We start from the raw sequence: 26,672 nt of genomic DNA on the forward strand, positions 1-26,672 counted from the left end.
GTTCTGATGAGCTTCTACTATTTGGAGGGGTTTTTTCAGTTGTCGTGTTGTTCCTGAACACGTTGTCTAAAATGCAGGTTTATTTTCTATTGTTGAAGAAATTAAGGTTTTGCTCAAATTCTATCCCTTTTAAACTTTTTTTTTTGTCATTTAGGATAGCTCTTTTGTTTCACAAAATCGATCCTTCTCTTTTGCGGTATAAACAATAATGCTTAAAACAGTTTATCTTCCCTTGTCAAAATCCATCATTAATAGCGTGGTTGTGAACTTTAAAGTCATTGGAATTGTCCTTTAATTCAGTGCAAAGCAATTGTCCTTTACTCTTGCCTGTGTTTTTAAGCTGGTATGAATTTGGTTTTCTCCCTTAATAAACTCTGGGAGATTTGTGAAGGAAACTTATTTTGTTAAATGTCAAAGTACTGGTTCATGAATGAATGTTCTGCTGTATTTCTGTGCTTCAGTTTCTATTGCTGTGAAAGTAATTTTATTTTTTGTTAAACGGGGCTGGAAATTTTAGGAGACCTGCATTATAAATGACTTAATTCACTCACAATCCTCTTTTCCCCCCTTAAAGTTCCTCTTTTGAGGGCAGGATTAAATCAGTCTCCACATGTGATCCAGTCTGACCAAATCACCATTTCCTAATTGTACCAAAACTATGTGATGTGGCTGAGTGTTAGAGATGCTGCCTACCAGGGGTGCTCTAAGGTTTTCTAGATACAGAAATTAAGGCTGTTTCCACTTGCAGCAAAGCCTGTGCGTGTGTTTAAAAAGATGAGTGAAGCTGACTGGTGTAGGTGCTGGGGTTTTTTTTAGGTTGTACCTGAACTGTAAATGAGTAATTTAAGCTATATATTTGGGCCATTTGTTGAAATAACTGGGGAAAAACTAGAACAGAGGGCAGTACATTAACTGCCTAAGTATTTGAGAAATCAAAAGCCACTTCTCTTCATTCTAATTTACATAACTTCATAGAACAGCAGGAGATTTGTTTTCAACTTTTTTCTTCATTAGAAAGGCAAATATTCTGATTTTCCTTTTTTCCATCTTAGATGCTAATACCAAGTTAATCTTCTTTATACTGAGTAAAACAGAAGTGAAGTGCTCAAATGGATTATAGAGATTATATTTAAAAAAAAGATTATTTTGTTATTTTTTCAGTAAATCTGTAATATGTGATAATTCATTAATGTACCCTAATTTATTTTCTTTTTTGAAATACCAGGTTATCATCACTTCTATTATAGAACTGAAAGTTTATATCTTATCTAGTTCTTACAAAGCTTTCATGATAATACTTTTCTTCAGCACGACCTTTTCATGTCACCAAAAACATTCCAGGTATATTAGGGCAGACTTTTTTGTTCGTTTCTAGTATCCCTAAGGAGAGTGGTGGCCCATGGTTAGGCATTACCATTGCCTAATTTTGTCCTTTGTTGAAGTCTTTATTTTCTTATGTCGAGGTGTGTGTCTGTGGGTTTTCTTGTGGTTTTTAGGGTGGGGTTTTGTTCGTTTGCTTGGTTTTTGTTGGTTTGGTTTGTTGTTTGTTTGTTTTTTACTGAAACGTTGGGATGTAGCCACAGGCATTCCACTTGTACAAAAATAACAAGGCTGTGTTATTACCCAAAAGAAAAATAAAGGGCACGTTGCTGCTTAATATGTATGAAAATAATTAACAGCATAAAGTGACTCTGTTTTCTTGTGTTTCAGAAAAGTGCGATGAACCTCTGGTGTCAGCATTACCCCACTCCTCCTTCAGCAGTTCATCATCTATGACAAGCAGCTATGTGCCAGGGTATGCCAAGTTGAACAAGAGAGGAGGTAAGGGGCGCGCTCTACTGTAATGTTCAGATATTTCAAGAAAAAATGATGAATGATATTTTTAATGAATGAATGAAAATGCTTATGTTGGTTTTAACAAAGTTTTAGCTGTCTGACAGACCGTTCTTGTAAACGGAATGAATTTCTATTTCTTTGTATGTGACAGTAATTGCACTCCATTGCACCGCGGGGAGAAATACACTACTAATAACATGTAGCAGCATGGGCCAAATGCCTAATGTCAATGGAGTCGCACGGTATGGTTGTATAATTGACTTCAGTTTAAAGGGCATACCCGTGTTCATCGGGTAGATGAACATTTGGAAGGTCATGGTCATTGGAGCAAAACTAAACAGCTTGGATGTGCTTTGTTGGTTTTAACTTGTTTCCTACCTTAGCAATGACTGCTGTCATGCAGGTTTTTTTAGCACCACAGGAACTTTGTCTTTTGCGTGTATTTCTGTAATGCAGTGAGGTGTTGTTCAGAAGTAACAAAGCCACCTCAGTGTTGGTGGTTGGAAGAATTAGGTGTGTAAGTTTGGTCTACGTGGTCTAATTATATCCTTAGGGCTAGGCAAATTTATTTCACCGTCATTTACACAAGTCTTTACCTTCACCCATAAAAATTTTAATAGCTTTCCTTGATATTTCTAGATATCTGTATATATACAATTTTGATATCGATCTCTAAATTAATTTCACGGGAATGATACATTTAAACATGAAACTTCAGATTAACAGAAACTTAGTCTTCTGAATATTCTTGATCTTATTTTTTTCTAAGTAGTATCAATCTAAAACCCTGAAATACCAAATTTCAGATTCTTGTGAATCAATACCAAAATTTTATCTTCCTCTCAAAATACATGTCAAGGCTGTAATAGATTGACTGAATTTAGAACTTTAGAATTTAGAAACACTTCCACTGTAGGGATGAAGAAGAGAGAGCAAGTGACTATAGTGCCTTGGTCTTCTAAATCCTGAAGATCTATAATAGTGGCAAAACAGTAGACTTGTAGAAGGTTGGCTTATTTGCACTGCTGCTTTTATTTTTCCCGCTCTTGCAGGAATTATGTTGCTCCTGCCTGGATACCGTATTCTGCCTTCTAAAAAAACCCAAAAAACATTGAAACAAAGTGACAGTCTTTTGTCGTTGGGTGTTTGTAAACAAAATCTGAAATACTATCAAATGGTGGAACACTCTTGAGGTTAAAAGCAGAATTCATTGCATTGAAAATTATAGGCCTAGGCTGCCCATGTTCTCCACCCATTTTTTATACTGCTGTTTGTGCACTTTCCGAGGCAAAAAAACCCACCTTATGAACAAAGCCATGAATTTACTGTTAGCCTAATTGTAATCTTAATCGAAGAATAATTAATGGCCTAGCTATTATTATAAAAAAGAAAAAAAAGAGAAAAATACTGTTAGGGAGAAAAGCGTCAGAAATAAAACAGACTATATACACATACTTTCTTGTGTCTATCTCTTTCCCTGGTGTTACGCTCCTGCCGTCACAGCTCCTCCAACTCTTACAGTTGATGTCTCTAGCTGGGGTGGGGGCTGCGGTGCATTGTCAGTGTCCCAGGCTTTTTACTGGGAGGAGGTTGCAGAAGGATGAGTCGAGAACTGCTGGTCACACTAAAGGACAAGAAGGAAATGCACAGGTAGTGGAAGCAGGGACAGGCATCCTGGGAAGAGTATAGGGATGTTGCCTCATTGTGTAGGGATGGAGTCAGGAAGGCCAAGGCGTGGCTGGACCTGAACGTGGCAAGGGACGCAAAGAATAATAAGGGCTTCTACAGGTATGTCAGCCAGAAAAGGAAGGTCAAAGAATGTGTACCCCCCTGATGAACACAACTGGCAAACTGGTAACGACAGATGAGGAGAAGGCTGAGGTACTCAACAAATGTTTTGCCTCGGTCTTCACTGGCAACCTCTCTTCCCACACCTTTCGGGTGGATGGACCTTTATGCAGGGACTGGGGGAGCAAAGTCCTTCCCTCTGTAAGAGAAGATCAGGTTCATGACCACCTGAGGAACCTGAAATGTGTAAGTCTATGGGACCTAATGAGATGCATCCCAGAGTCCTGAGGGAATTGGCTGATGTAGTTGCCAGGCCACTCTCCATGATACCTGAAAAGTCCTGGCAGTCAGGTGAAGTCCCCAGTGACTGGGAAAAGGGAAACATCTCACCCATTTTTAAACAGGATAGAAAGGAGGACCCTGGGAACTACTGACCTGTCAGCATCACCTCTGTGCCTGGGAGATCATGGAAGCTATGTTAAGGCACATGGAGGACAGGAAGGTGATTAGAGACAGCCAGCATGGCTTCACCAAGGGCAAGTCTTGCCTCACCACCTAGTGGCCTTCTGTGATGGAGTGACTATATCTGTGGATGAGGGAAGAGCTACGGATGTTGTCTATCTGGATATCTGTAGGGCCTTTGACACAGTGCCATACAACATTCTTCTCTCTATTTTGGAGAGGTATGGATTTGATGGATGGACTATTCAGTAGATAAAGAATTGGTTTGATGTTTGCATCCAGAGAGTGGTGGTCAACGGCTCAATATCCAGATGGGGACTAGTGATGAGTGGTGTCCCACAGGTGTTTGTGTTGGGACCAGTACTGTTTAATATCTTCATCGATGACAGAGACAGTGGGATTGAGTGCAGCCTAAGCAAGTTTGCAGAGGACACCAAGCTGAGTGGTGCAGTTGATATGCTTGAGGGACAGGATGCCATTCAGAGGGATCTGGACAAGCTCAAGAAGTGGGCCCATGTGAACCTCATGAGGTTCAACAAGGCCAAATGCAAGGTGCTGCACCTGGGTCAGGGCAACCCCTGGTATCAATACAGGCTGGGGGGTGAAGGGATTGAGAGCAGCCCTACAGAGAAGGACTTCGGGGTACTGGTGGATGAAATATTGGATATGAGCTGGCAATGTGTTCTTGCAGCCCAGAAAGCCAACCATATCCTGAGCTGCATCAAAAGCAGCGTGGCCAGCAGGTCGAGGGAGGGGATTCTGCCCCTCGACTCCACTCTGGTGAGACCCCACCTGCAGCACTGCATCCAGCTCTGGGGTCCTCAGCACAGGAAAAACATGGACCTGCGGGAGTGGGTCCAGAGGAGGCCAGAGGGAAATGACCAGAGGGTTGGAACAGGTCTCCTGTGAGGAAAGGCTGAGCGAGTTGGGGTTGTTCAGCCTGGAGAAGAGAAGGCTCTGGGGAGACCTTATTGTGGCCTTTCAATACTTAAAGGAGCTTATAAGAAAGATGGGGACAGACTTTTTAGTAGGGCCTGTAGTGATAGGACAAGCACTAATGGTTTTAAACTAAAAGAGTGTAGATACAGACTAGATAGAAGGAAGAAGAATTTATTTACAATGAGGGTAAGGTCCCTTCCAACCCAAACCATTCTATGAATCTATGGTGAAACACTGGCCCAGATTGTCCAGAGAGGTGGTAGATGCCCCATTACTGGAAAAATTCAAGGTCAGGCTGGACAGGGCTCTGAGCAACCTGATCCAGTTGAAGATGTCCCTGCTCATTGCTGGGGGGTTGGACTAGATGACCTTTAAAAGGTCCCTTCCAACCCAAACCATTCTATGTCAATGATAACATTGACATGGTAGGATCTCCTTGAGGTTAATTGTATGTGTTTTCAGGGAATTGGATGAGGGGAGCTGGGCAATTAAGGGGGCTGACCTGTAGGCGTGGGAGACCCTGGGGCAAGTGGTGCCCTGGCCACTGGGGCACCATCGCCTGCCCTCAAGCAGGGTGAGCAGCACTGGTGGCACCAGCAGGTTCTGCCGGTTGTCTGGAGATCATCACACAGGAAGGGACGAGCCAGGTCCGATGTCAAGCCAGGAAGAAAAATCCCTAAGTAGGGAAGATGACAGGCTGGGGTTAGGCATGGATTCACCTATGATGTGGCTTGGGTAGAGCCTGGGAGCTGAAATGGGGCTGCCAGGGTCATGGGCAGAGCAAGTGGGTGCCCCACAGGGTAGGGCAATTATGGCCTGTTGGTACTCTCAGGGCCCTGACACTGATCTTTGTTTATTAGTCTGCAACTCCGTATGTCTGAATTCCCTGTATGTGTGTGTTTTACATGTGTAGGATTCTTGTTCTTTGATCTCTTTTTCTCTTGTTCTTTGTTCTCTAAAATCAGTCTTAGCCAGCTCCCAAGGTTGCTTTCTTTCTTTTAATGACTAGTAATTGACCTGGTGAGTTGCCCTGCTCCCCCTGGTACCACCCTGTGCCTGTACTTTCAATACCTCTGCTATCATTCCGTGACTGTAATCCTCTATACATGACACTTTTGTTCTACAGTAATAGTTTGTTCTCTGCAGAGTATCTACTCTAGGTACGGAAATGTATCAAAATTGTTATACCATACAATGGCAAAGCTAAGTTAAAGGTAAAACAGATTAGGCTATGTTACCTGGTTGTTAGAGAATTGCTATTACAAGTAAACAAGCTGAACAGAAGCCGAAGACTAGCTTAGAGAAAATACAACCGACAAGCTGTAGTCCTGCAGCCCTGCAGAGTCGATGCAAAGTCAGTGGCCTGTCACAGAGGCCTTGGCAATTTCTTTGGTTTTAGGCCTGCAGACTAGTAGATAACTTTGTTTATTGCTTCAGAAATTTAAAAGACGACTTCCAAATGAGAATAGATGCCGTTTCATGCTGGTTTGGGGATTTTACTTTAGTGTTGCCTTTATTTTGTTACGTGCCTTTTAGTAATTCTCTTTCTTTCTGTTGCAATATGTCTGATCATGGGTTTTGACAGCCTGTTGGGTCCCTTAATTTGTGTTTTCAACTGTTCACTGTCCAGATGAAAGAAGTTAAGGAACAGTTCAATTCTAAAACACTTCTCATCATTTAGGTTGAATTCTACTGTATCTGATCTCTGTTACGTTCATTTGCATTCTATTCCCTGTTCTGAAATAGAAAGAAGTCACTGAATCGCTTTAATAAAACGCAGCTTTGCATCAGCTTGGTGGGCAGGATCTTCAAATTGATTTTAGATGACTATTTCTTCTTTTAGTTTACTGAACTGCTTATTCTATTGTAAGTGAAAGGCAAATCAGACATGTGGAATTTAATGTTTTTCCTTTAACTATATTTACCCTCCCCTTTCTTAGCCTTATAATCACTACAGTGCAGTTTCTTTTAATGATGTTTCTTCAGCAATATGGATCTACAGTACTGCCTTTAATCAAACATTTGCTTAATTTCCTCTATCAAAAGATCATTTGAAATTTAGTTGCATCTCTTTGCTTTAATAGGAACTTCTTTAGACCATTGTTATCCACCTCAATACCTATGAAGCCTAGCATACATACTTGTCAAAACTGAAGCTTCCATATGTACATTTCCTAATTTTGCTTTCCTAATTCCAGTGCCGGTAGAAGTACTGCAGAATTCAGGCACTTGTTTAACATGGTAACTTGGCCTTCGCTGTGTTCATGCTTCTGCAAATGATGGAAAATAGCTCAGTTTTAATGCTGAGCTATTGTACAACATCATGGAAATACAGATATTGCTAATCAAACCAGTAGTAAGGGAATCAAATTTTTTTCTCTCTAGAGAGTCATTATCAGCTAATAGGTTCCCAAATCAAATGTGCTATTTAAACCACACTGTGCTCAAGTCATTAAATGGAAAGAACTCCCTCTCCTCTAGCCCCAGACCCTTCTAAATTAAGGAAATGCACATTTGAAAATTCTAGTCTCCAACCCAATTATATTTTTCTTTCCCATTTTCTTGCCACTTCAATCTAGACTGGTAATGCACTTTAGCAGAATAGATAGTATATTTTATTTATTGATCAAGACGCTGATTTACTGAGCAGTCACATCATGTTATTAAGAAGGTTTCAGTTGTGACTATAGTTGTTCTGGTTTGGTTTCCTGCTATAAATGTTGCAATTGGAAGGATGCACATCAGAGTTTAATATTTTCAGCAGTTTTTAGGAGGCTTCAAAAGCAGAAACATCAACAAATTTAGTCCTAATGTTTGATGCCACTTTGTTTACAAATGCCCTAACTAGTGATCTAGGCAGACGGAACTAAAACTTCATGGAGAGGCACTGATCTGGAAACTGAGCCTCCAGGGTGTGCATGTGTAGGGTATTTTGCTATGATAGTATGTGAGAATATTTCACATTTTCCACAGTTGTCTACTTGAAGCCCTGTAAGCCTTCGCTGACTTACGGATTAGTGCATATACTTATTTCAAAGGAAACGCAGATTTGATGGACATGGTATAACTTGATTAGAAAAGTTAACCTTTCCCAAGCTGTTTACTTGGTGCTTCATATTCTTGTGTGTTGCCCCTTGTTCCTGTTCTGATTCTTATTTCTTGTTAAGGTAAGTATTCTGAGCTTTTTTGGGGGCAAGAAAGCGTTATTTTTAATTAGAGGAAAAATGGCTGATTGTAGAAATAAATTCAGTGGTTACCTGCAGGTCTGTCAGTCTCTTGCAAATTCGTACCAAAATGTATTAAAACTTGAAGCCCCAATTTTTATGACAGTGAGTAAGAGTCTTTGATTTATATAATTCATACAACTGCGAATCTGTGTTTCCATAATCACAAAGAGCCAGAGGCCTGGGGGTACAACGCATGCGTGTGTTTTACACAAGCGCGCTCTCTCACCGATCCCCAAAGCACCCCAACTCTCTCTTAGGCTGCCTTCCCTCTTCTGCTTTCCTGGGTGCAGCTGTGAAAAGCAAGCAAAACACTTTAATCCTGGCCTGGATCAGAAACAGTGTGGGCAGCAGGAGTAGGGAGGGGATCGTGCCCCTGTACTCAGTGCTGGTGAGGCCACACCTGGAATCCTGTGTTCAGTGTTGGGCCCCTCACTCCAAGAAGGACATTGAGGTGCTGGAGCGTGTCCAGAGAAGGGCGACGAAGCTGATGAGGGGGCTGGAGCACAAGTCTGCTGAGGAGCGGCTGAGGGAGCTGGGGTTGTTCAGTCTGGAGAAGAGGAGGCTGAGGGGAGACCTCATCGCTCTCTACAACTCCCTGAAAGGGGGTTGTGGTGAGGTGGGTGTTGGTCTCTTCTCCCAAGTGACAAGCGACAGGACAAGAGGAAATGGCCTCAAGTTGCGCCAGGGGAGGTTCAGGCTGGATATTAGGAAAAATGTCTTTCCTGAGAGAGTGGTGAAGCATTGGAAGAGGCTGCCCAGGGAGGTGGTGGAGTCCCCATCCCTGGAGGTGTTCAAGGAACGTGTGGACGTGGCATTGTGGGACATGGTTTTGTGGGCATGGTGGGGTTGGGGTGATGGTTGGACTTGATGATCTTGCAGGTCTTTTCCAACCTTAGTGATTGTGTGATTTTGTTATCATGGAAGTAGTGAACAAGAAGGCCCCAGAAAACATACACTGTTGTCTTTTTCTCTTTGTGAACAAAAGAATGTGGTGGTTCTGCTGTACGACTACTTAACAACATGTTTCACTGATGGTAGCGCTGTGTGAAGCAATTCCTGCTATCCCCATCAGGCCTGCAAAGAAAAGGGGTGAAGAACCTTTGAAACTTAAGGTGTGGCAAAACTTATGTAGAGACTGGAATGATGCGATGAATTGCATAGTGGAAGTAGGCTTGGGGAAGGTAAAGCCTGGTGACTCCTGACTTCTGTTAAAGCCTGATAAGCAAAAGCTTGGATATAGAAAGCTAAACAGCACTGAATTAGCAAGTGTTCAGACAAAAGTTGCTGTAGTCAGATTCTATCAAATTATCCTTTTGAAAGTAAGATAATTTTTCACTTTCAACAGCTAAGTCTTAGTACTGTACTATATTGTAGTATTTTTTCGTATTTTTTAAATTATAAAAATTACTAGCGTGTTGTTGAGTGCCAGTATCACAAAGGTATGGCTTACATTTTTGAAACATCTGTAGCTTCTATGAGAAAACAAAGCACTGCAGAAGAGGAGAAATGTACGTGGATTTTCTTTTTTGTTCCTGTCACTATCATTTTCATCTAAATATATGCAAACATCGTTAGAACTTTGAATACTATAAAATCTTAAAACTTTTTACTTTGGACGCACTACTTAACTGAGAGAATATTAAAAATATTTTTTATCAGCTCAAACTTTTCTAAGTGTATTAAATGATGCAATGTAATATTTTGGAAAATACGAAAATGTGTTACCATTGAAATAAATATTTAATTTTCCTTTTCAAAAAGACTGACACAGGAGTCATTCACATTGGCACATAAATATATGCCATTAAGTTATTGACAGCACTGTAAGACTTCTTAACTGAAATCTAGTTAGTAGACTAGCTAAGAACATTTCAGAGTTCCTTCCATTTTTGTCATACCTGTTCTCCTGCAAAAGTAGTCTGTATTGCTGCCATCTTACGAACTGGAGTGGCACCAGAGGAAAGGAGAGTTTTCAGTTAGCTCATTTTAGAGCTTTTTAAAAATCTATCTACGGTAGCTTTTGCATCTGTGATGTCAAGGTTATAAGGTCTAACATCTTATGACCTGCCATCAGTGGAATCAATGGACTGCATCACATCATAAGGAGGATTCTTAGCACACGTTTGATATAATCCATTATCAATCTTCCTTTTAATGGTTCCCAAGCTATTGGACCTTACACTTCTCACTAGTACAAGAATTAATGCTGCCCATCATCCACCTCATACCATTTTAATTTAGGGAAGAAATTCTACATTATTTCAACATAATGTAATGTTATATAATATAATTGGAAGCTGCTTGAAACTGAGCAGAGTCTCAGAACTTCAGAAATAATCCCAGCGGACAGTGAAAGTATGAAGGTCATAATGAATCTTTGGATGTATGGAAATTATCTTTTGCACAGTGGAATAAAGAAGAAATTTGGCATCCAGGGCTCTCTTTCAAGTCCAGTATTAGGGGGGAGTCTGAAGCTGCCAATGATATTTATAATGGAATATATGGGGAAGTTTCTGTTGGACAGTTGATGGTCAAAAAGCAGTCCTTTTATCACCACTGTTTAACTTCTGTCTAGGCTTTTGTGTTGCTTTTTAATCAGGGTGCTGACCTTGACCTGTTGTCGGAATTATTGATGCGTCTATAAAACAAGTGTCAGAAACTTAAAGTGTTGGCATAGGTGAAATCGAGACAGTATGGTTTTTCTCAAGGGAGTTTTAAATTTTTTGCTTTTGAGTGGAAGATGTAAGAACTTACCTATAATGGGATATGATTCTTTTATTCCCAAAATCATTCCCAGTAAGTCAATTGGATCTGTTCTGCAACAGCTCTACCAATATAAAAATATGCTTATGAGAGTCTTGGACACCTGGCCTAGGCTCTTTTTAGCGTGGTATTAAAACTTCCAATACCATAACCAATATCACTACTTCTCCAAATCCTTATTACTTTTCTATAATGGGATATGAGAAGGATTTTACTTAGTTTTCTTTTAGACAAAGTGAATGTAAAAGGGAGGGTTAGCATCAGCTTGGATTCTGTGAGCTGTTTGGGCTTGTCCCTTCATAGGACGTGCCAGGAATTTAGTTTAGGAGGTGCTCGCTCTCCATTAACGTTGTCCAAAGCGGGACAGTAGGGACCTAGCATGCAGTAATTAACACACCGTAGATCGTCACCTTAAATACTGCAATCTCCTTGTGTTGACAAGACCTTTGGGCACACCAAGAGTGCCTGTACACAACATAACTCATAATATTTTGATTAAAACCCTCTTAGAGGAAAGTTATTATAGAGTTGCCAGCGGTTTGTAATTTCACTGCCCAGGTTACTGAATGATGTCTTTTCTACGTAGGTAAGCACTTAAAAGTAATGGATAGAGTAGCATAAAAGAAGAGTAACAACCATGAGAAGAAGAGTAGTACCATCCACTTAGCTTTTGTTTGTCTATAAGAGAGCTCTTGCTGAGTAAGAATTTATAAATAATTAAAACATGTCTGCCTTTAAATAAACAAACATTCCCTTTCTGTAAATATGTGCTTTAGATAAACACACATTGTACAATCCAAGACAGCTTATTTGCTGAAACTATGCCACAGTAGATCAAATTAGGTAATCAGAAGTCAGGGCAAATTAAATGTTGTTACCTATTAAATAATTAGTTTTCCATTTTAAAAATGTGGAAAATGAGTTACCCATGACTGAAAAAAATAATCCTCTAGTGGTTCATTTATTAATGCAACTTTAAAAACATGTTTGTACTGGACGTTGCATTCGTCGTGCTGCATACAGCATAAGCAAAAGTATTTCTGGAATGTTTTAGAGACTACAAGTAACTGATGTTTCATTTTGGGGGATTTCTTGTGGGTTTTGGTTTTTTTTTTTAATTCAATTCAAGGTGTGAAGCTCCTTTAGGAGCTCTGGTACCTATAAGGGTAAATGAAAACACTTCCATTTTATTATAACATGGCCTTTTGGTATTATTCCTAATCAAATTTTTGTATAACGCTAACTTCAACTGCTGGGTTTTTTTTCTTCTTTTAAAATCCATAAATAATTCAGTCTCAGCTCATCATTTGCCAGTTCTTTTGGAACTAGAAAGGAAAGTCATGTAGGAAAGGCATTTGTCCCCTCACGGCTATTATTTCATGGTCAAATATTGCTGGATTCATGCAGTTTTCTGTATGTCTTTATCTGCCTCATATCCTACCACGTTATCAATTTTGCTTATTCCTCACCTTCAAAATAAATAGCTAGGCACCCCGCTTCGATTCATAATGCAACTCACTTCAGCTCCAGGAATGCTTGTATCTCTGTTTTGAAGACAATTGTGATAGCCACTCAGTTGACCTTAGCACTTGTTTTGTGTGCTTCAGTGATCTGGCCCTAATGAAACATTTTTCATAAATACCTACATTTTGTAGAAGGAATTCTTAAAAATACAAGTAAAAATGTTTGCACTAGCTCATTCCTTTGAAACCACAGGCTCTTTCAGTCTCTGGAGCAATATGGGGCAGTAGGAAAAAAACATGCTTTGTAAGAAGATGTAAGATGAAGGGGCAGGAAAAAGAAGCATCAAAAAGGAGGGTGTGTGTGTGTGTGTAAAAATACCAGTGGACATCCAGGTCAGACTGATGTAGTGGAAAAAGTAGCCTTAAAAAGGAAAAACATCACCCTTTTCATTCAAAACAGAAACCAAGAAACAAAGTCTGTGGAAAGTGAAGCTAAAATAACTGGATAAAAATAAAGTATCATTAGCTTATGTTAATTTACCATAGCCCAATGAATACAGAAAGCATGACTGTTTTTTCCAGTTCACAACTAATTTGTTAATTAAAGTGTTCAGAATACCTAACTGGCTAATACACGTCTAGATGGGGAGGAGGAAAAAAAATACGATACTGAGCTCTCTCAAACTTCGTGCGTGAAACTTTTTCTACCTCAATCGTTTGCAGAGGCAGCAGTTCCATGTCCACCTGGAGACATAAGGCAAATGGATAGCTGCCTGGTGCCATGGGCAGCCGGGGACAGCAGATCCGCCCTGGCTGTGTTGAGCAGCTACCTTTTTTCAGGCAAAACTCAACTTAGTTCATTAGCCGTTTCTGAAGCTCATGAACGGCTGACTGGCAGGAAAGCGGCTGTGCACGTGGCAAAGAGCAGGTTGCCTCGCAGCCAGGCAGACTGCTGTGTGTATCACAGGTACGCTTTTCCCATAACCTTTGGGACCGGTGCAGCTCTGGCCGTGTATCCTCAGAGTAGCCAAATCAAGCGCTCCTGACGATCCTGAAAGCCAGAGTTTAATTTGAAGGTTTCTCAAGCAGCACTGGGATGTTAACCTGTAAATAGTTCAGAAATTCATTTAGGTGTTCTTACTGGCTTCATCTCTATGCTATCTTGAAAAGGCAGACCGGATTAGCTCTCCAACTCCACTCAGACTACTTATATTCTTATTTGCGTTTGAGCAGGAGCTACTGGTCTCAAACATGGGGTGGCTAACAAGTCTATACTCTAGCTTTATAGGCTGTATAGTGTATCTGGTCTTTCTCTTTCTTATTGTTTGCAGTCAGCTGCTGCGAATTTCACACAGATGAGTCAGAAGCACAAGATATGTTAAAAGTTCTCACACTTTTCTAAATGTCATTAAACTTGTATTGCATTTTTTTGGTATGTGTTTCGGAAGCATTTATCAGGTTTACATTCCCAGAAGCATCACCTGTGCGTGGAGGTGTTAGCATTAGTCAGATGATGTACAGGTGTTAGTTCAAGAAGAGTATTGCCAATGGCATGTTCTTGCCTACATAAAGACAATTTTTCACAGAAGGACATCAATCCTTGTAAATCAGGCACTAAACGATATAATCCATCCATTTCAAGATTGCAGATGTTACCTCTGGTTTTCTCATTTCAATTCTTAAAACAGGGAGTGGAGTTTTATCCTATTTAAAAAGCTGGCACACTTTATAATTTTAGAGTTTAATATAAGGGGTGAGGCTTTGGCTGAAAAATACACGGTAATGCCACGCTGGAGTTCTGCTAGATACCTCCTCAACCCAATGCCTCACAAGGAACTTGTCTACACTGGAGCTGGCACATTTAACAAATGAGAAAATTTCGTTCTTCAGACAACGGAGCTACTGCGTTTTCACAGATCAGTGGGAACATGTGGGATTTAAAAACCCCTCAACATAGGGAAACTGGGCAACCTCTTTTGACAGGCCCAGCACATTTAGGAGTAGCAGAGGCTGACAGGTTAGATAACCTAAGCTAGGTTATATCTACAGATACTTCAGACCAAGATATAGAGAAAAGTGAGACTCCTCTGGAACTGAGGCAAAGATGCAGGGAGTGTACAGAAAATCCATTGTCAGCGGCTTCCAAGGTAGGTGCCTATTGTCAGACGGTATGAGTGTTTCGCCCTCTCCTGCACATAAAATGCAGGTTTTCCTTACATAGATGGGTGTAGTGCAACTGGTAGATAGCTTCTTCGAGCACAGCCAGAGCACTGCCTTTCCCAAATAAGTCATAAACAAGCGTAAATGCTGGTAGAAATGGGAGCTATTTGGCTACCATTATAACCTTCTGGTACAGTAATATGCTGAAAGAGAGAAAAGAAATAATGTGATAAAATGAGGCTGTTTGCTGCAGGATGGGAGAGTGCAGCTATTATTCACGTTTCAGCCTTCACAATTAGACTTAGGTTGTTCACAGTAAATCTGGGCTACACCGTAAAACACAGAACATGAATACTTATTTTTCTGTACGTCAGTTATTATGCAAGACACAAAACAAACTTCCGTATCTGGAAGAGTCTGACTCGGTATCCATTCCCATGTATTAGGCTTGCTGCTTGTTTCACTTTCTTTTATCTCACTTTCTTAGATGAAGCTATTTTGTAATCAGTTTGTGTGTAAGACTCACTTTAATATTGATAATGACACAGGCGCATGTGCATTTGAAGGAAGAAAAAGTGCATCAACTTATACTGAGCAAAAGCACTTACTTTAGAAGACTTCAGCTTTATGCAAGACTTGTGTAGGCAGTTATAGGTGAAAAGGGAAGAGGTGAATGAGTTGTGTAGAACCCACTCCGAGCGCTTTGAGCAAAATCCTTCCGTTGAGTAAGAGAGAGAATAATTTTCCTTTATTAGGTTATTGTGGTAACTGAGATTTGAATCAGTTTTGTGCAGAGTGGCAGATGACTATAACATTTCAGGGTGAGAAACTGTTAGTGTAATGAAGAAGCAACAGTTTACTCATCCTGATCCAGATATAGTAAAAAAAGCTGTTTCACTTTCTGTGTTCTTCTCTGTATGGATGTTTTAATGTGCTGAAGGACAGCTAAGGATCAAGCAACCCTCAGAAGAAATGTCAAAAGTCGTTTAACCCTTTCCTCCCGCTGTCTGCCCTGCTTTTCTCCCTCTGAAGTGATCCACTTGTGTAGCTGTGATACATTGTTCACCTAGGATAATATTGTTCTGTATTGGATGTCTGGTAGTTTGTCAGGCAATTAAGAAACAACTGAATATCGATAATGAGCTATTGTCTCTTCAGAGCCCTAAACTTTTTTGACTGATTCTAGGACAGATTTGTATTTCTTTTAGGTCGGACTTATAATCTTTGTGACAAAATTTGTTTGAATGGTCAATTTTCCAAGTCGCTCAACGTTAGATAAATTGTTTCTACTGAGATTCATGGGGCTGTAGGTTTGATAAGCAGTGGAAAAAAGAAGAAAGCCTGAAAAGCTGCTTTTTGAAAAATTGTATTTTAGGTGTCTTTGCTCTTCATTACTGACTACCATCAAATTTAGCATTCCTGCTGGGCTTTTGGGCACTTCACTCCCAGTGAGCTAATTCTGCTTTGGTTAAGAAAGCTGTCACAAATGATCTAATGTTTGTAAGGATCAAAGGGTCCTAAGGTATGTAAAAATAGGCACTTGACCGTGTTTATTAACTACATAATATTTATAGATCAGGAATGAGTAGCCATAAGTTATCTTATAGCCATCCCTGGCTTCTTAGCTTTTGCTAGTACTGACTGGGTGATATGAAGATGACCTGGTTTTGAGGGAAGAATCGGGTGGCGTTGCCCAATGTTGTAAAAAAGGAGTAAACAAGTTTGTTGCTGAGCAAAACAGGATATTTTATTTTCGCTAGGAAGGAAATATTGTTTGGGTATAGCATAGCCCGGCACTCAGAGGGCTTTAGTTGGTATTCTGCCAAATGTAGAATATATAGAAATTAGGTGTTTCTTTTAAGCCCAAAGCCAGGTTGTTTTTACTATGTACTGAGAGAGATGGCACATGAACTGCTTTGCTTTCTTCAGTACCAAGAAGTTGTCTGTTGTCTCTGGTGGGGAAAGAATCTCTGACAAAAGGCAGTGCTGGGATTATTTAATTTGCTGACTTTAGCAGCTGGTCAGCAACATCCCCCATAACACATTTTGAATACATAAGAGATGATTGTTGCTTGTACATGTTTGTTTCCAGGTGGGGTTTTTGTGGTGTGTGGTTTTTTCCCAAACTGTGATTAACCAGTTTCTAAAATAGGCCAGAATGGTTCTCAATTATCAGGAAGAAAAAGTCACATGCCAAATTTTATGAATAACAGTTACTGAAAGGCCAGAGGAGCTATTAATTCTGGGCCCAATTACTGTGAGCAATCTCTGAAAGTTACTTTAATGAACTTCTAGTTTCAAGGCAAAACCAAATTCTACATATTATATGCAGAATTTATTATCTTAAGCACACTGGTGATGATGCTTTTGCTTTTTTCTTTTCTTGAAACCTTAAGCAATGTGAAATGTAGCTCAAGCCACAACCAATGTGTTGACCAGCAATAGCTGTTTGATGAGCCACATCCAAAGTCATCTGGAAAGGAGTACTGTAGCTGGGGATCAAAGCAGAGATTCCAGAAACGGAGTAGGAATTGGCAAGAAATTATTTTAAACATTCCAGTTCTCGGGTTTCCGCTAGACTTCAGTTAAAGGGCTGAGATTGAGCCCTTGACAGGCAATGGTTTTTATGCACTGTCTGCTCTGAGGCTGGAGCACCTTGCTATGCACATGTGGTATTGGCCACCCTTTGAGAAAAGCTACTAGCTTACCAGCTCGCTAGGTGTGATATGGCAATTCCTACACTCTTATCTTGTTTTCTTACAGCTGGTCCCTCCATGAGGCTGGAGTCACAATGACAGGGTTTGCTGGGGAAGTCTACAGGCTTAGCCAATTTTATGGATGATTGCAATGCTTTCAGCCTCTCAGACTTTCCTACAAGGGTAAGGAAGTTTAAAGGAACAGGGGAAGTTAACAGCCAAGTAAGAGAAAAGATAGGAGAGACCCCCAAATCAATTGATTTACCCTACTGGCATAGATCCAGGGGTTACTGAAAAATAGAGATAGGACCATGAAGTAAAAAGTACAAATAAGCTCCTAAGTTAATAGAGATAGGGAAACAACACAAATAAAGCCTTTGGTTTCACAAGAGCACTGGAGTTACCAGAATTATTAAGCCGTAACATTTTCAGTCACCCAAAACCAGCTTTTCCCCTTTCTCTCTGTCTTCCATTCCCTGAAAACAAGAGTGTTCTCATTTTAGGGCCTTGATTGCAGGCAAGTTTTTCTGTTTCGTGTTTAGAAGGTTGCATGCGTAACTGCAAAAATGCATTGTCTGCATAGTCTAACACGACTCATGAAACACCGCTAAAAGCTTCGCTATAGAATGCTTATAATGATTTCAGAAACATACTGTTCATTACTTTGCAAGCAAGGAAATTGAAGGCTGTAATCATGGCTTTTATCTTTGAAAAGGTCTAAAGATTACAGCTAAAGAACAGGATGCTGCTGATCAGAGTAACGATCAGCATTGTGAAATTTCAGCTTTCTGTCAAGGTGCTGGAATCTATTACAGAAAGTGATTTAATTATGCACTTTATTATCTGTAATAAATGTAAATTGACTGGTTTACTTCCAAAATTTCCAATTAAATATAGGTATTATTTATCCTTAATACTGGAAGCCCATTGTTAGCGTTTTGCAGAAGTCAGTCCTTTGCCCAGCAGAGGTGGTACTATTAACTGTTCTCCTGCTTTCTCCTTGTGTATTAGACACAGGCTACTGATGTTAGCTTGTGATGTGGAATACTGCAAAACTGCCTGAATGGCATAATAGTGTCTCAACATGAGCCAATAGCCTTCTTTAAAATACAGTGCTACTATTGGAAATCTGATATGGGCTGCTATTATGGATGATTTTAAACTGTTAACAGTAGCAGCCAAACAGAAAATTTTTAAATGCATTGAATGTAGGCTCTATAAAAACTTAATTCAAAGGATTATGCCTAGAGTTAGTTTGGATATTGATCAATAACAGCAGTATTGGTTAGTAAGTATTGGTAGAGTTTTAAATAACAAGTATATGCAACTTTCTGAGAAGCTGTATCTAAAACATGCCCCCCTTCCTACTCCCCACAAACACACTAAGGACTTCAAAGGTGTAGAAACCTGTAGCTGTTCTGGCAAACTTAGTAAGAATGAGCTAAATTGTAAGAGGTTACATGAAAGTAGAAAGAGGAGAGAGAGAGATTTGCAAATGTACGTAAGAAAACTGGGGCCCTAAATTTCATGAATTTCCCCGGGCGAGTTTATCACGTAAATCCCTTTCTGTTTTTAATATTTAGTGGAGGGAGTGTCAGTCTTTTTTCTTTATAATTTACATGGAAAACACAAAGTAGGAATAAGAAGAATTCAGTTCTGTTGCAACAAAGCTCCATTGACATGCACTGGCTATAGAGCTAATTCAGTAAACTGCTTTCAACAAATCAGGACACGGTTTAAAAAGTAGTTGTTATCTCAATACCGCTGTCTGGTTCAAACTGAAGGTATATGATGCATTTTCTCCTGTGAATAGTGCTAGTGAAGGAAGATCATGTAAAAAACAGAACCATTTGTGTTTGTTCCTAAAGGGCCCCTCAGGCCAGAGAGTTTGGAAATGTCTTTCCTGGGTTTTATTAAGCTAATGTACCATGTCCACATTTGATTTCTTTTTACTCCCAGAGGGACTATATTGTTCTTTTTAACTATATGTGTTTGAAAGTATAGAATATGCTTCTAGACTATAGAATTGAGCATCAACCTTTTCTTTGCCAAATAGATGGAGGTTCACCAATTTATCTAATCATCTCTTTAAAGAAAAGCTCATGTCAAATATAAGAGGAAAAGCTCAAATGAGAAAGCTAGCCTTTTATAACAATTATCCCCTTATAAAAATAAGGATTTTGTCATACAACTTTTCAGTCTCTTAGTTGGTGGCTTAGCATAGTCAATTAAAACCCCTCGAAGTGTCTGGAAACTCAGTTTTATAGCACAATAATGTCTGGATATGGGGGGGGGGGGGGGGCGGAAGTGTGTAAAGATACTTGCAGGTTGTAGGTACAAAAAGGTAATTCCCGTCTCTGGAGGAGGAGCTCAAGGACTTCAGCTTTCTCACAAAGTTTCTTCCCATGGAAAGGATCCTTTCATATGGGGGAAGACTTAAGGTGCTGTTTGCATTTGATGCCGTGTGGTGCTTCAACTCTGTCAGAAAAGATATGTTAAATCTATTGCAGTACTAGTAGCCTCTGTGTCACAGCTATTTCCATGACCTTGGATTCCAGGAACATCGCTAATGGGAAGACCCATCACATCATAAAGAGAGGGATCACCAAGAAAAGTCTTAAAAGGTTGTATGACAATAGAAAGCTGGTGGCTGTGGCAGAGGCGTTGTTAACTTTGTAGCAGCGTGCAGTGTGTTTGGTGGTAGTCAGAAGCGGAGTGCATTGACATATTTTGACTTTGGCAGCTTTTGGATCAGGATTTTTTTGGCACTGTTATTGTTGTCCTTTTATACTAGTCAGGCATTAAGCAAGTGTATGCTGCAAGTCATCAGCCTGATAGAAAAATGTGTAATAAGCATTGCTGCGTTTTTGAAACGCTGGAATAGATGTGGAGATTTTGCAGTTGCTTGATTCCTGAGGCTTGTCACTTCAGAAACTCAGCTTTAGTGCTGAAGAAACTTGTCGCTGCAGATCTGGCATGATAGTGTAACACAGTATGTTCTGACTAGCACATAATCCTTCAGCTGATGACTGTAGCTCCAGGGATGTTAACATGGCACAAGCTGCTGTTTTAGATCACTTTCTATGGTGCTTGGCAATGCGCAGCCTTGGAACATGAATTTGTTGGGCAAAATTATAGAAAGGTCGAAAATCAGTGGCAACTGAAACTATTTCAGTTACTGTGCATTGAAGGATTTTTCATAAGAGCAAGGAATGTAATGCTTTTGCTAAGATGTTGACTCTGTGCATCGTACCAGGAGAGATGCAACAGGGAATTTAAAGTCTGTAAATAAAGACGGGTAGAAACCCTATCCCCTGAGGTATCTTGTATCCAAAATGCTTTCCCCATGTTCAAGTACCCATGAAGAATCAAGTATGAAACTTTTTTTCCTGATCTTTGATGAAGAATATTAAATTACAGATGTCTTGCCTTTCAGATTTCTGAGTGAATTTGTAAATCCAGCACTTGATCTTGTACATTTCTGAACTTGTTGTCTGGTTCCACAATACGTGCTGGCATCTGTTCAAAGGTCATTGTGCAGATACCAACTCTGCTCAATATAATGAGCTGTAAGCACAATATTCAGAATTTTTGACCTCGTGGCAAAATATTGGAAAAGGTAGCAGAATGGTGTTTTGTATGTTCTAAGGCAAATTTAATCTGCTCTTACTTTTGTGACTGTAGAGTTTGTCCAACGATGCTAGCAAATGACTATTGGAGGAAGATGAAATTTACTGCTCCCAATTAATTGACTCCATTGTGAAACTATTGGTAAATCTTTTGTGATAAATTTATACTTTGCTTTTAGTGTATTAGAATCTCGTTCTTTTCCAAATCTGTGGCATTAATATATAACTTCCTTTACAAAACATGACTTTGATAGTTAATATCTAATTTTCTGCTCTTCTTGTGCCCTTTCTGACTTTTTCTTCCAGAATGAGCTCAAGAAATACAGTGTATGTTTCTCAATCTCTGTTTTTTTCCTTTGGTTTTGTTTGGGCAACTCCATAATGTCTTAAAAATACCTATTCAGTAAAAAGGTGGAGGTTGTTGACCTAGGGCTATAGGGTACGAAATAATGAGAATTAAAGAAACCCAATTCCAGGAGAGTAAGCTTTCCCAGTACCCAGAATTTGATTTAAATATACAGTCTAGTGATATAATGAGTAAGTAAAGGTCAAGATCACATGGCAAGTTAATGTGTTACCCAGTTGTGTAGAAAATAGTTGCTCGTGATGATTATGCAATACAGAATGAAAAGGTTTTAAAAAACTGTAAACTAAGAAAGGTGAATGTGTAAAATCAGGATTAAAGATTATTTCAAATTTAATAATGAATTGTCTGTTAGAGCAGAAGTGTCACCTGTCTTACCAAGTTTAGCAGCAGAGTCTCAGGAAAGGTTTGAGCATCTGCAGATGGGAGGTTTGAGGGAACAGCAATTCAAGGAGAGAGGAGGAAAGCATTTAGGAAGTAAGGCCTTTCCTTTATTATCTTAATAATGTGAAATACTTTAACCTGTATAAGACAGTCGGATCATACCATCTGACCTCAACATAAGCAAAAAAATTGCACTTAATGGCTACTTTGCACTCAAGGCATTCCTCCATCCTTTTGCCTGTGGAAAGTCCTGTGTTGTGTCGCTCATATTTGCTATCTGCTTAGTGAATTGAAGTTAGGCTGACCTGGTGTAGTTGCTCATATTTTCCAAGCTACTGTTCTCATAATAAGCTCCTCTTGGAATAATACAATAATTCTGATCGAAAGGAACTTCAGGAGGTCTCCAGTCCAACCACCTCCTTGAAGCAGGGTTCAACTCTGAGATCAGAGCAGGTTGCTCAGGGCTTTAACCAATTGGATCTAGAAGACTTCCAAGGACAAGAGACTGCAGCCTCTCTGGGCACCCTGTTCCACTGCCTGACTGTCCTTTTGGTGAAAAAAAAAAAAAAAAAACAAAACTATTTCCAGTCAGAACCTCTCTCATTTCAGATTGTATCCATTGTCTCTCATCCTCCTGCCATGCACTTCAGTAAAGAGCCTGGCCCCATCTCTTTGACCAGCCTGTGGGTACTGGGGGCTGCTGTAGGGTTCCCCTAAAGCCATCTCTTTCCTAGGCTGAGCAAGCCCCGGTCCCTCAGCCTCTCCTCACAGGACGAGTGCTCCAGCCCCCTGACTTGGTTCTCCGCTGAATTTAAGATAGAGGAAAATGACAACCCACAGTTGAATGAGGCGGTGGTGTCCAGGGTTGGAAAGCCAAGGCTGCAAGAAAAAGAGAGACCTCATGAACAGAGAAACGGGGCAAAGGGACGCCTCTCTCGAGCATGGGCATGCAAACGCACACAGCCTGGGAAACCAGAGCTCTGTGTGCGGTGGAGACCTTGTGTGTTGGGATCCAAGGGGAAGCCAGTGAGGGGTGACACCGTGGAGGGGAATATGTTACAAACCACAAAAGGAGGATGACAAAGTGGACACAGTTTTCTTTGAACAAATTCAGAACACCTCCCGATCGGATACCTTCATTCTTAAGCGAGCCTTTAATCCCTCTGACACTTGCTGGAAGGGCAGTACAGTGGGACGCAATCAACCCAGGTGTTGGGAGGGTGTCAGGGATAACTTCATGATACAGGCGTGAGATGTGGTGCCTGCAGTTGGGGTATAAGAAGACATAAACCAGAAACCATGGCAGGGCATCTCACTATTCCAGACTTCAGCCCTCTGCCTTGTGTAAATTCTGTAGGCAAACTTCAAAGGAGTAAAAAAGCTGTTGTTTGGAGTGTATTTTAATGAAACCTCTCATAACAGATACTGTTGGTAGGCAAATGTGCTTAAATGTCCTTATAGAACTTCAAAACATAACTGAAATCCAGGATAAAACTTATAAACTTTACTCCCTTTATTTTATTAAAAAAAAAAACCAAAAAAACCCAGAATATTACTAACATTTTAATTTTCTTGTTATAAATACTCTCCCAGTCATCAGGTTTCATATCTTGCTAACAGCTGGTAGATGTTTTGATAGATCAAGTTAATACATGTTATGTACATTACTTTTTTACTGGAGTCATCTGTGTGATAAATTTGCTTTATAAAATCTATGGCAAATAACACTTTTTTCCCAAATGATACTTTGCTGCTACTAATAAGGAAAAAGAGGTTATATACTAGTAATAATAAGTACAAGTGAAAAAAATTGCAGTGGCCTGAGCATTATGTAGCTCTTATAAGTGACTCATTTCATGATGCTTAATTAACACTGTCAAATCAGAAGCTAAGACTGTGGCGTAAGATTCCTTTAAACCCAAAATTAACAGCAGATATTTTTTCCTCTTTCATTCTTTCAAAAAAATTGTATTTAAACCTATATTCTAACCATAATACACATAATTATCATATCGCACTTTCTATTCTTAAGCCATGTGGCTTTGCCTGTGTAAGACCTTTTTATAGCACAGTAATCATAGGATTCAGTTTTTACAGAAGCAGTGGTTTGTGCTTTAGAAGCCCTTGCTGCATACTTATTTCCTGGGCTTAGGCCATGAGGAAGATCCTTCTGTCTTCAGTAGGAATGGTATCCATGCACTGGAGTGGAGAAGGACTAGCTGTCTGTGATAAGGGGTTTTCTTCAATATAAGAGTGAAGCAGGAGAGCATAGAAGTTATGGAAAAGCTGCCAAACGGTTTCACGGATGTCCCTGGGCAATTTCTCTCGAGTTGCAGTAGTGCTTTCTTGTTTAGGCTCAGCAAGTGGAGATTCCCTTGAAGACTGTTACGAAGATTTGCTTGTTCCAGCACGCAGTAAAAATCTATTCAAGAGGAGAAGGATGTAATCTTCCTAAGGATAGAGCAGCCTGCTCTGTGGGGATAGAGCCTTGGGTTGTGCATGTATGGTGAAGCAGGAGAAATTATTAGCTTTAGCATAACAGCATTTTTCATAAAGTTTCAAAATACTGTTTATTTTCACAGTTGTCTGCGTGAGGCGAATGATGTGTTACAGCAGCTTACAGACAGGCAAACTGAAGCGTACAAAGCTATTTTTATCTTCACTTAGGTCTTTGCTTGCCTGGGCAATGCTTCTGCCAAGTTAGATGATTTCTGTCTTGAACATTCCTTTTGTAGCTGTGGCTCTTTCTTCATCTGCCAAGCACTGCTCTGTACAGACAGGAATTATTTAGGTATGATCTGCAGGGTAGCTGTTTGAGGTGGTGGGGTTTTTTCCTTTTGGAGGGGGAGCGGGTATATTGAGTTGCTCTGGACATGCAAAAATTCTCCTCAGCAGTCTTGACTGGCAGTGTAAAGAAATGCATTCAGAACAAGTATTTAAGTCTGTAGCTGAACAGCTTAAATGGAGAGCATGGAAACTGCAGAGAAATTAATTTCAGCCCGGGAGCGATGCCATCCAAAGAATCTTAGAGGGTTAACAGAGGCAGGGGGAGAAGTGGGGATGATTGAGGGCACCTGAAGTTAAATCCTGCTTTGAATCCCCCCCCAGACCCTGAAAGCTGAACCTTCCTACTCTAAAGCTAGCATTTCCATCTTCTCCTCCCTTCTGTAGGTTAAAATGTAAAGAACAAGGGTTGGAGTGTGCATTTGGGGCTTTTAATTTACTATAGTTTAATTTCTGAAATGCTCTGCTGCATGAACTTTGAGTCCTCATTAATTTATATTGAATAAAAATCCTAGCAGAATTTTATTCCCTGGTTAGTGTCTAAAATGTATCAGATTAGTTAAGCCCATGTGGTTAAATTAACATTTGATGCAGCTGATAAGAGCACTGTTACTTTTATTAGCGTTATAACTTTCAACTTTTTCTGCTGGCTTTTTTCCCAAGTATGGTCTCACATGATTATAATGATTTTACATACAGTGCTATGTTTTGGCTCATAGGAGTATAAACTTGTTAGGGAATAGTCAATATTTATTAGTAGTTTACCATAGACTTCAGGCAAGTCATTGCCCTAAAAAGTTTAATTCTGCTGTGGTATAGTCCTATCTTGAAATTAAAATATTATTTTGTAAATTAAAATAAAGAATAAAATTGTTCCTCCCATGTTGTTGCAACTCTCCATATGATATCAATAAATGCTTTGCCATTAGCAAAATAGAAGGCATAATATGAGCTTTCATCATCAAAATGGATGCAGCACAGAGTAATTTTTAAAAACAGAATATATTTTCTTAATGGAGAGAAAGGATAAGGATCTGGGTACTGCTTGCAATACATGCGTTAATGGAAAATAATAATTATCCTTTAGCTTTGTTAAAAGCAGCACACCCTGCAAAACCCTTGAATCAGCTGTGTAATAGATTTCAAAAGTCATCTCAAAATATTTCACAATTCTGCGCTCCTGCTTGTTGAAGGAAAAACAGGAGAGGGAAGCACATTTACTAAGACAGATTGAACAGTACCAGTAACTCGTATTCATGCGGGCACCGATAATATCAGTGCTCCTGTGCTGTCACGAGCAAGGTCTGTCTCACAGAAGCATTTGGAAGCAGTGGCTGATCAACGAGGCAGGGGCAGGGAAGAGTCCTGTCCTGTTCCCAGGGCTGGGTTACTGGTAGTGCAGTGTTGGCACAAATGAGAGCATAGTGCAGCTCCCTCTAGCTGTTAATTTTCTAGGGAATTTGCATAAAGCAAAGGTTCAGGTAGTGGTTTGTAAACATTCAGAAATACTCAGTAGAGCTGACTGATTTCCCCCCCACCTAGTCATGTTCTTTCAGAAAAGAGAACATCTTAATGAGAATTCGTTGGCTTCACTTATTATTTTTGTGGGAAATTACCAAAATGTGTAGTGATTTTAGCACTCAAGAAGAAAGGAATAAGGTAGTCAGAAGAAATATTTCAGTTTCAAAATATTCCCCCAACAATTCTGAGTTTTGGGAAATCATTACCGTTTGGGTTGAAACCAGCTTCTGAGAAATTCCTGTAAAATGGGAATTCAAGCCTGAAATTTTGAGCAGATGGAAAAGACATTTGAATTAGAGGAAAAGCAGGTTTAACCTGGATAGGAAACGCTAGGGAAAAGTCTTCAACCTGAGCATACTCTTGAATGTATTTTTTCTTGCCGGTCTCAAAAGAAGCAGCTTTAAAAAAACCAAACAGACAAACAAGAAACTGTGGTAGAAATTGATAAAGAGTAACAGAGGGAGAAGAAAAGTGAGCAGCATTCAGGTACTGCAGCAGTTCAGGAGCTGAGCCCAGGTGGGTGTTACAAACAGCAGCAGGCAAAGGTTGGCCGCTGGCAGTCATCGAGGGAGCCGGACTTCGGAACTGCCATATTTACCAGCAGGAGCTAGGCCAGCTCATTTCTGGTACTTGCTGGGCTAAGAGTCTTTCAGGGC

At 40.0% G+C, this 26,672-nt stretch overlaps 1 protein-coding gene across 1 annotated transcript in view; it reads left to right on the top strand.

Moving 5' to 3' along the window:
* Positions 1 to 26,672, top strand: part of CNTNAP2 (contactin associated protein 2) — a 1,162,694-nt gene that overhangs the window by 356,833 nt on the left and 779,189 nt on the right. Inside the window, exon 2 of the mRNA XM_059818416.1 lies at positions 1,711 to 1,821. Coding sequence (XP_059674399.1) covers positions 1,711 to 1,821 — 111 coding nt within the window. The remainder of the gene's footprint in view (positions 1 to 1,710; positions 1,822 to 26,672) is intronic.

This window comes from Gavia stellata, chromosome 6, assembly GCF_030936135.1.
Source record: "Gavia stellata isolate bGavSte3 chromosome 6, bGavSte3.hap2, whole genome shotgun sequence".
In the NCBI taxonomy this organism is placed as follows: Eukaryota; Metazoa; Chordata; class Aves; order Gaviiformes; family Gaviidae; genus Gavia; species Gavia stellata.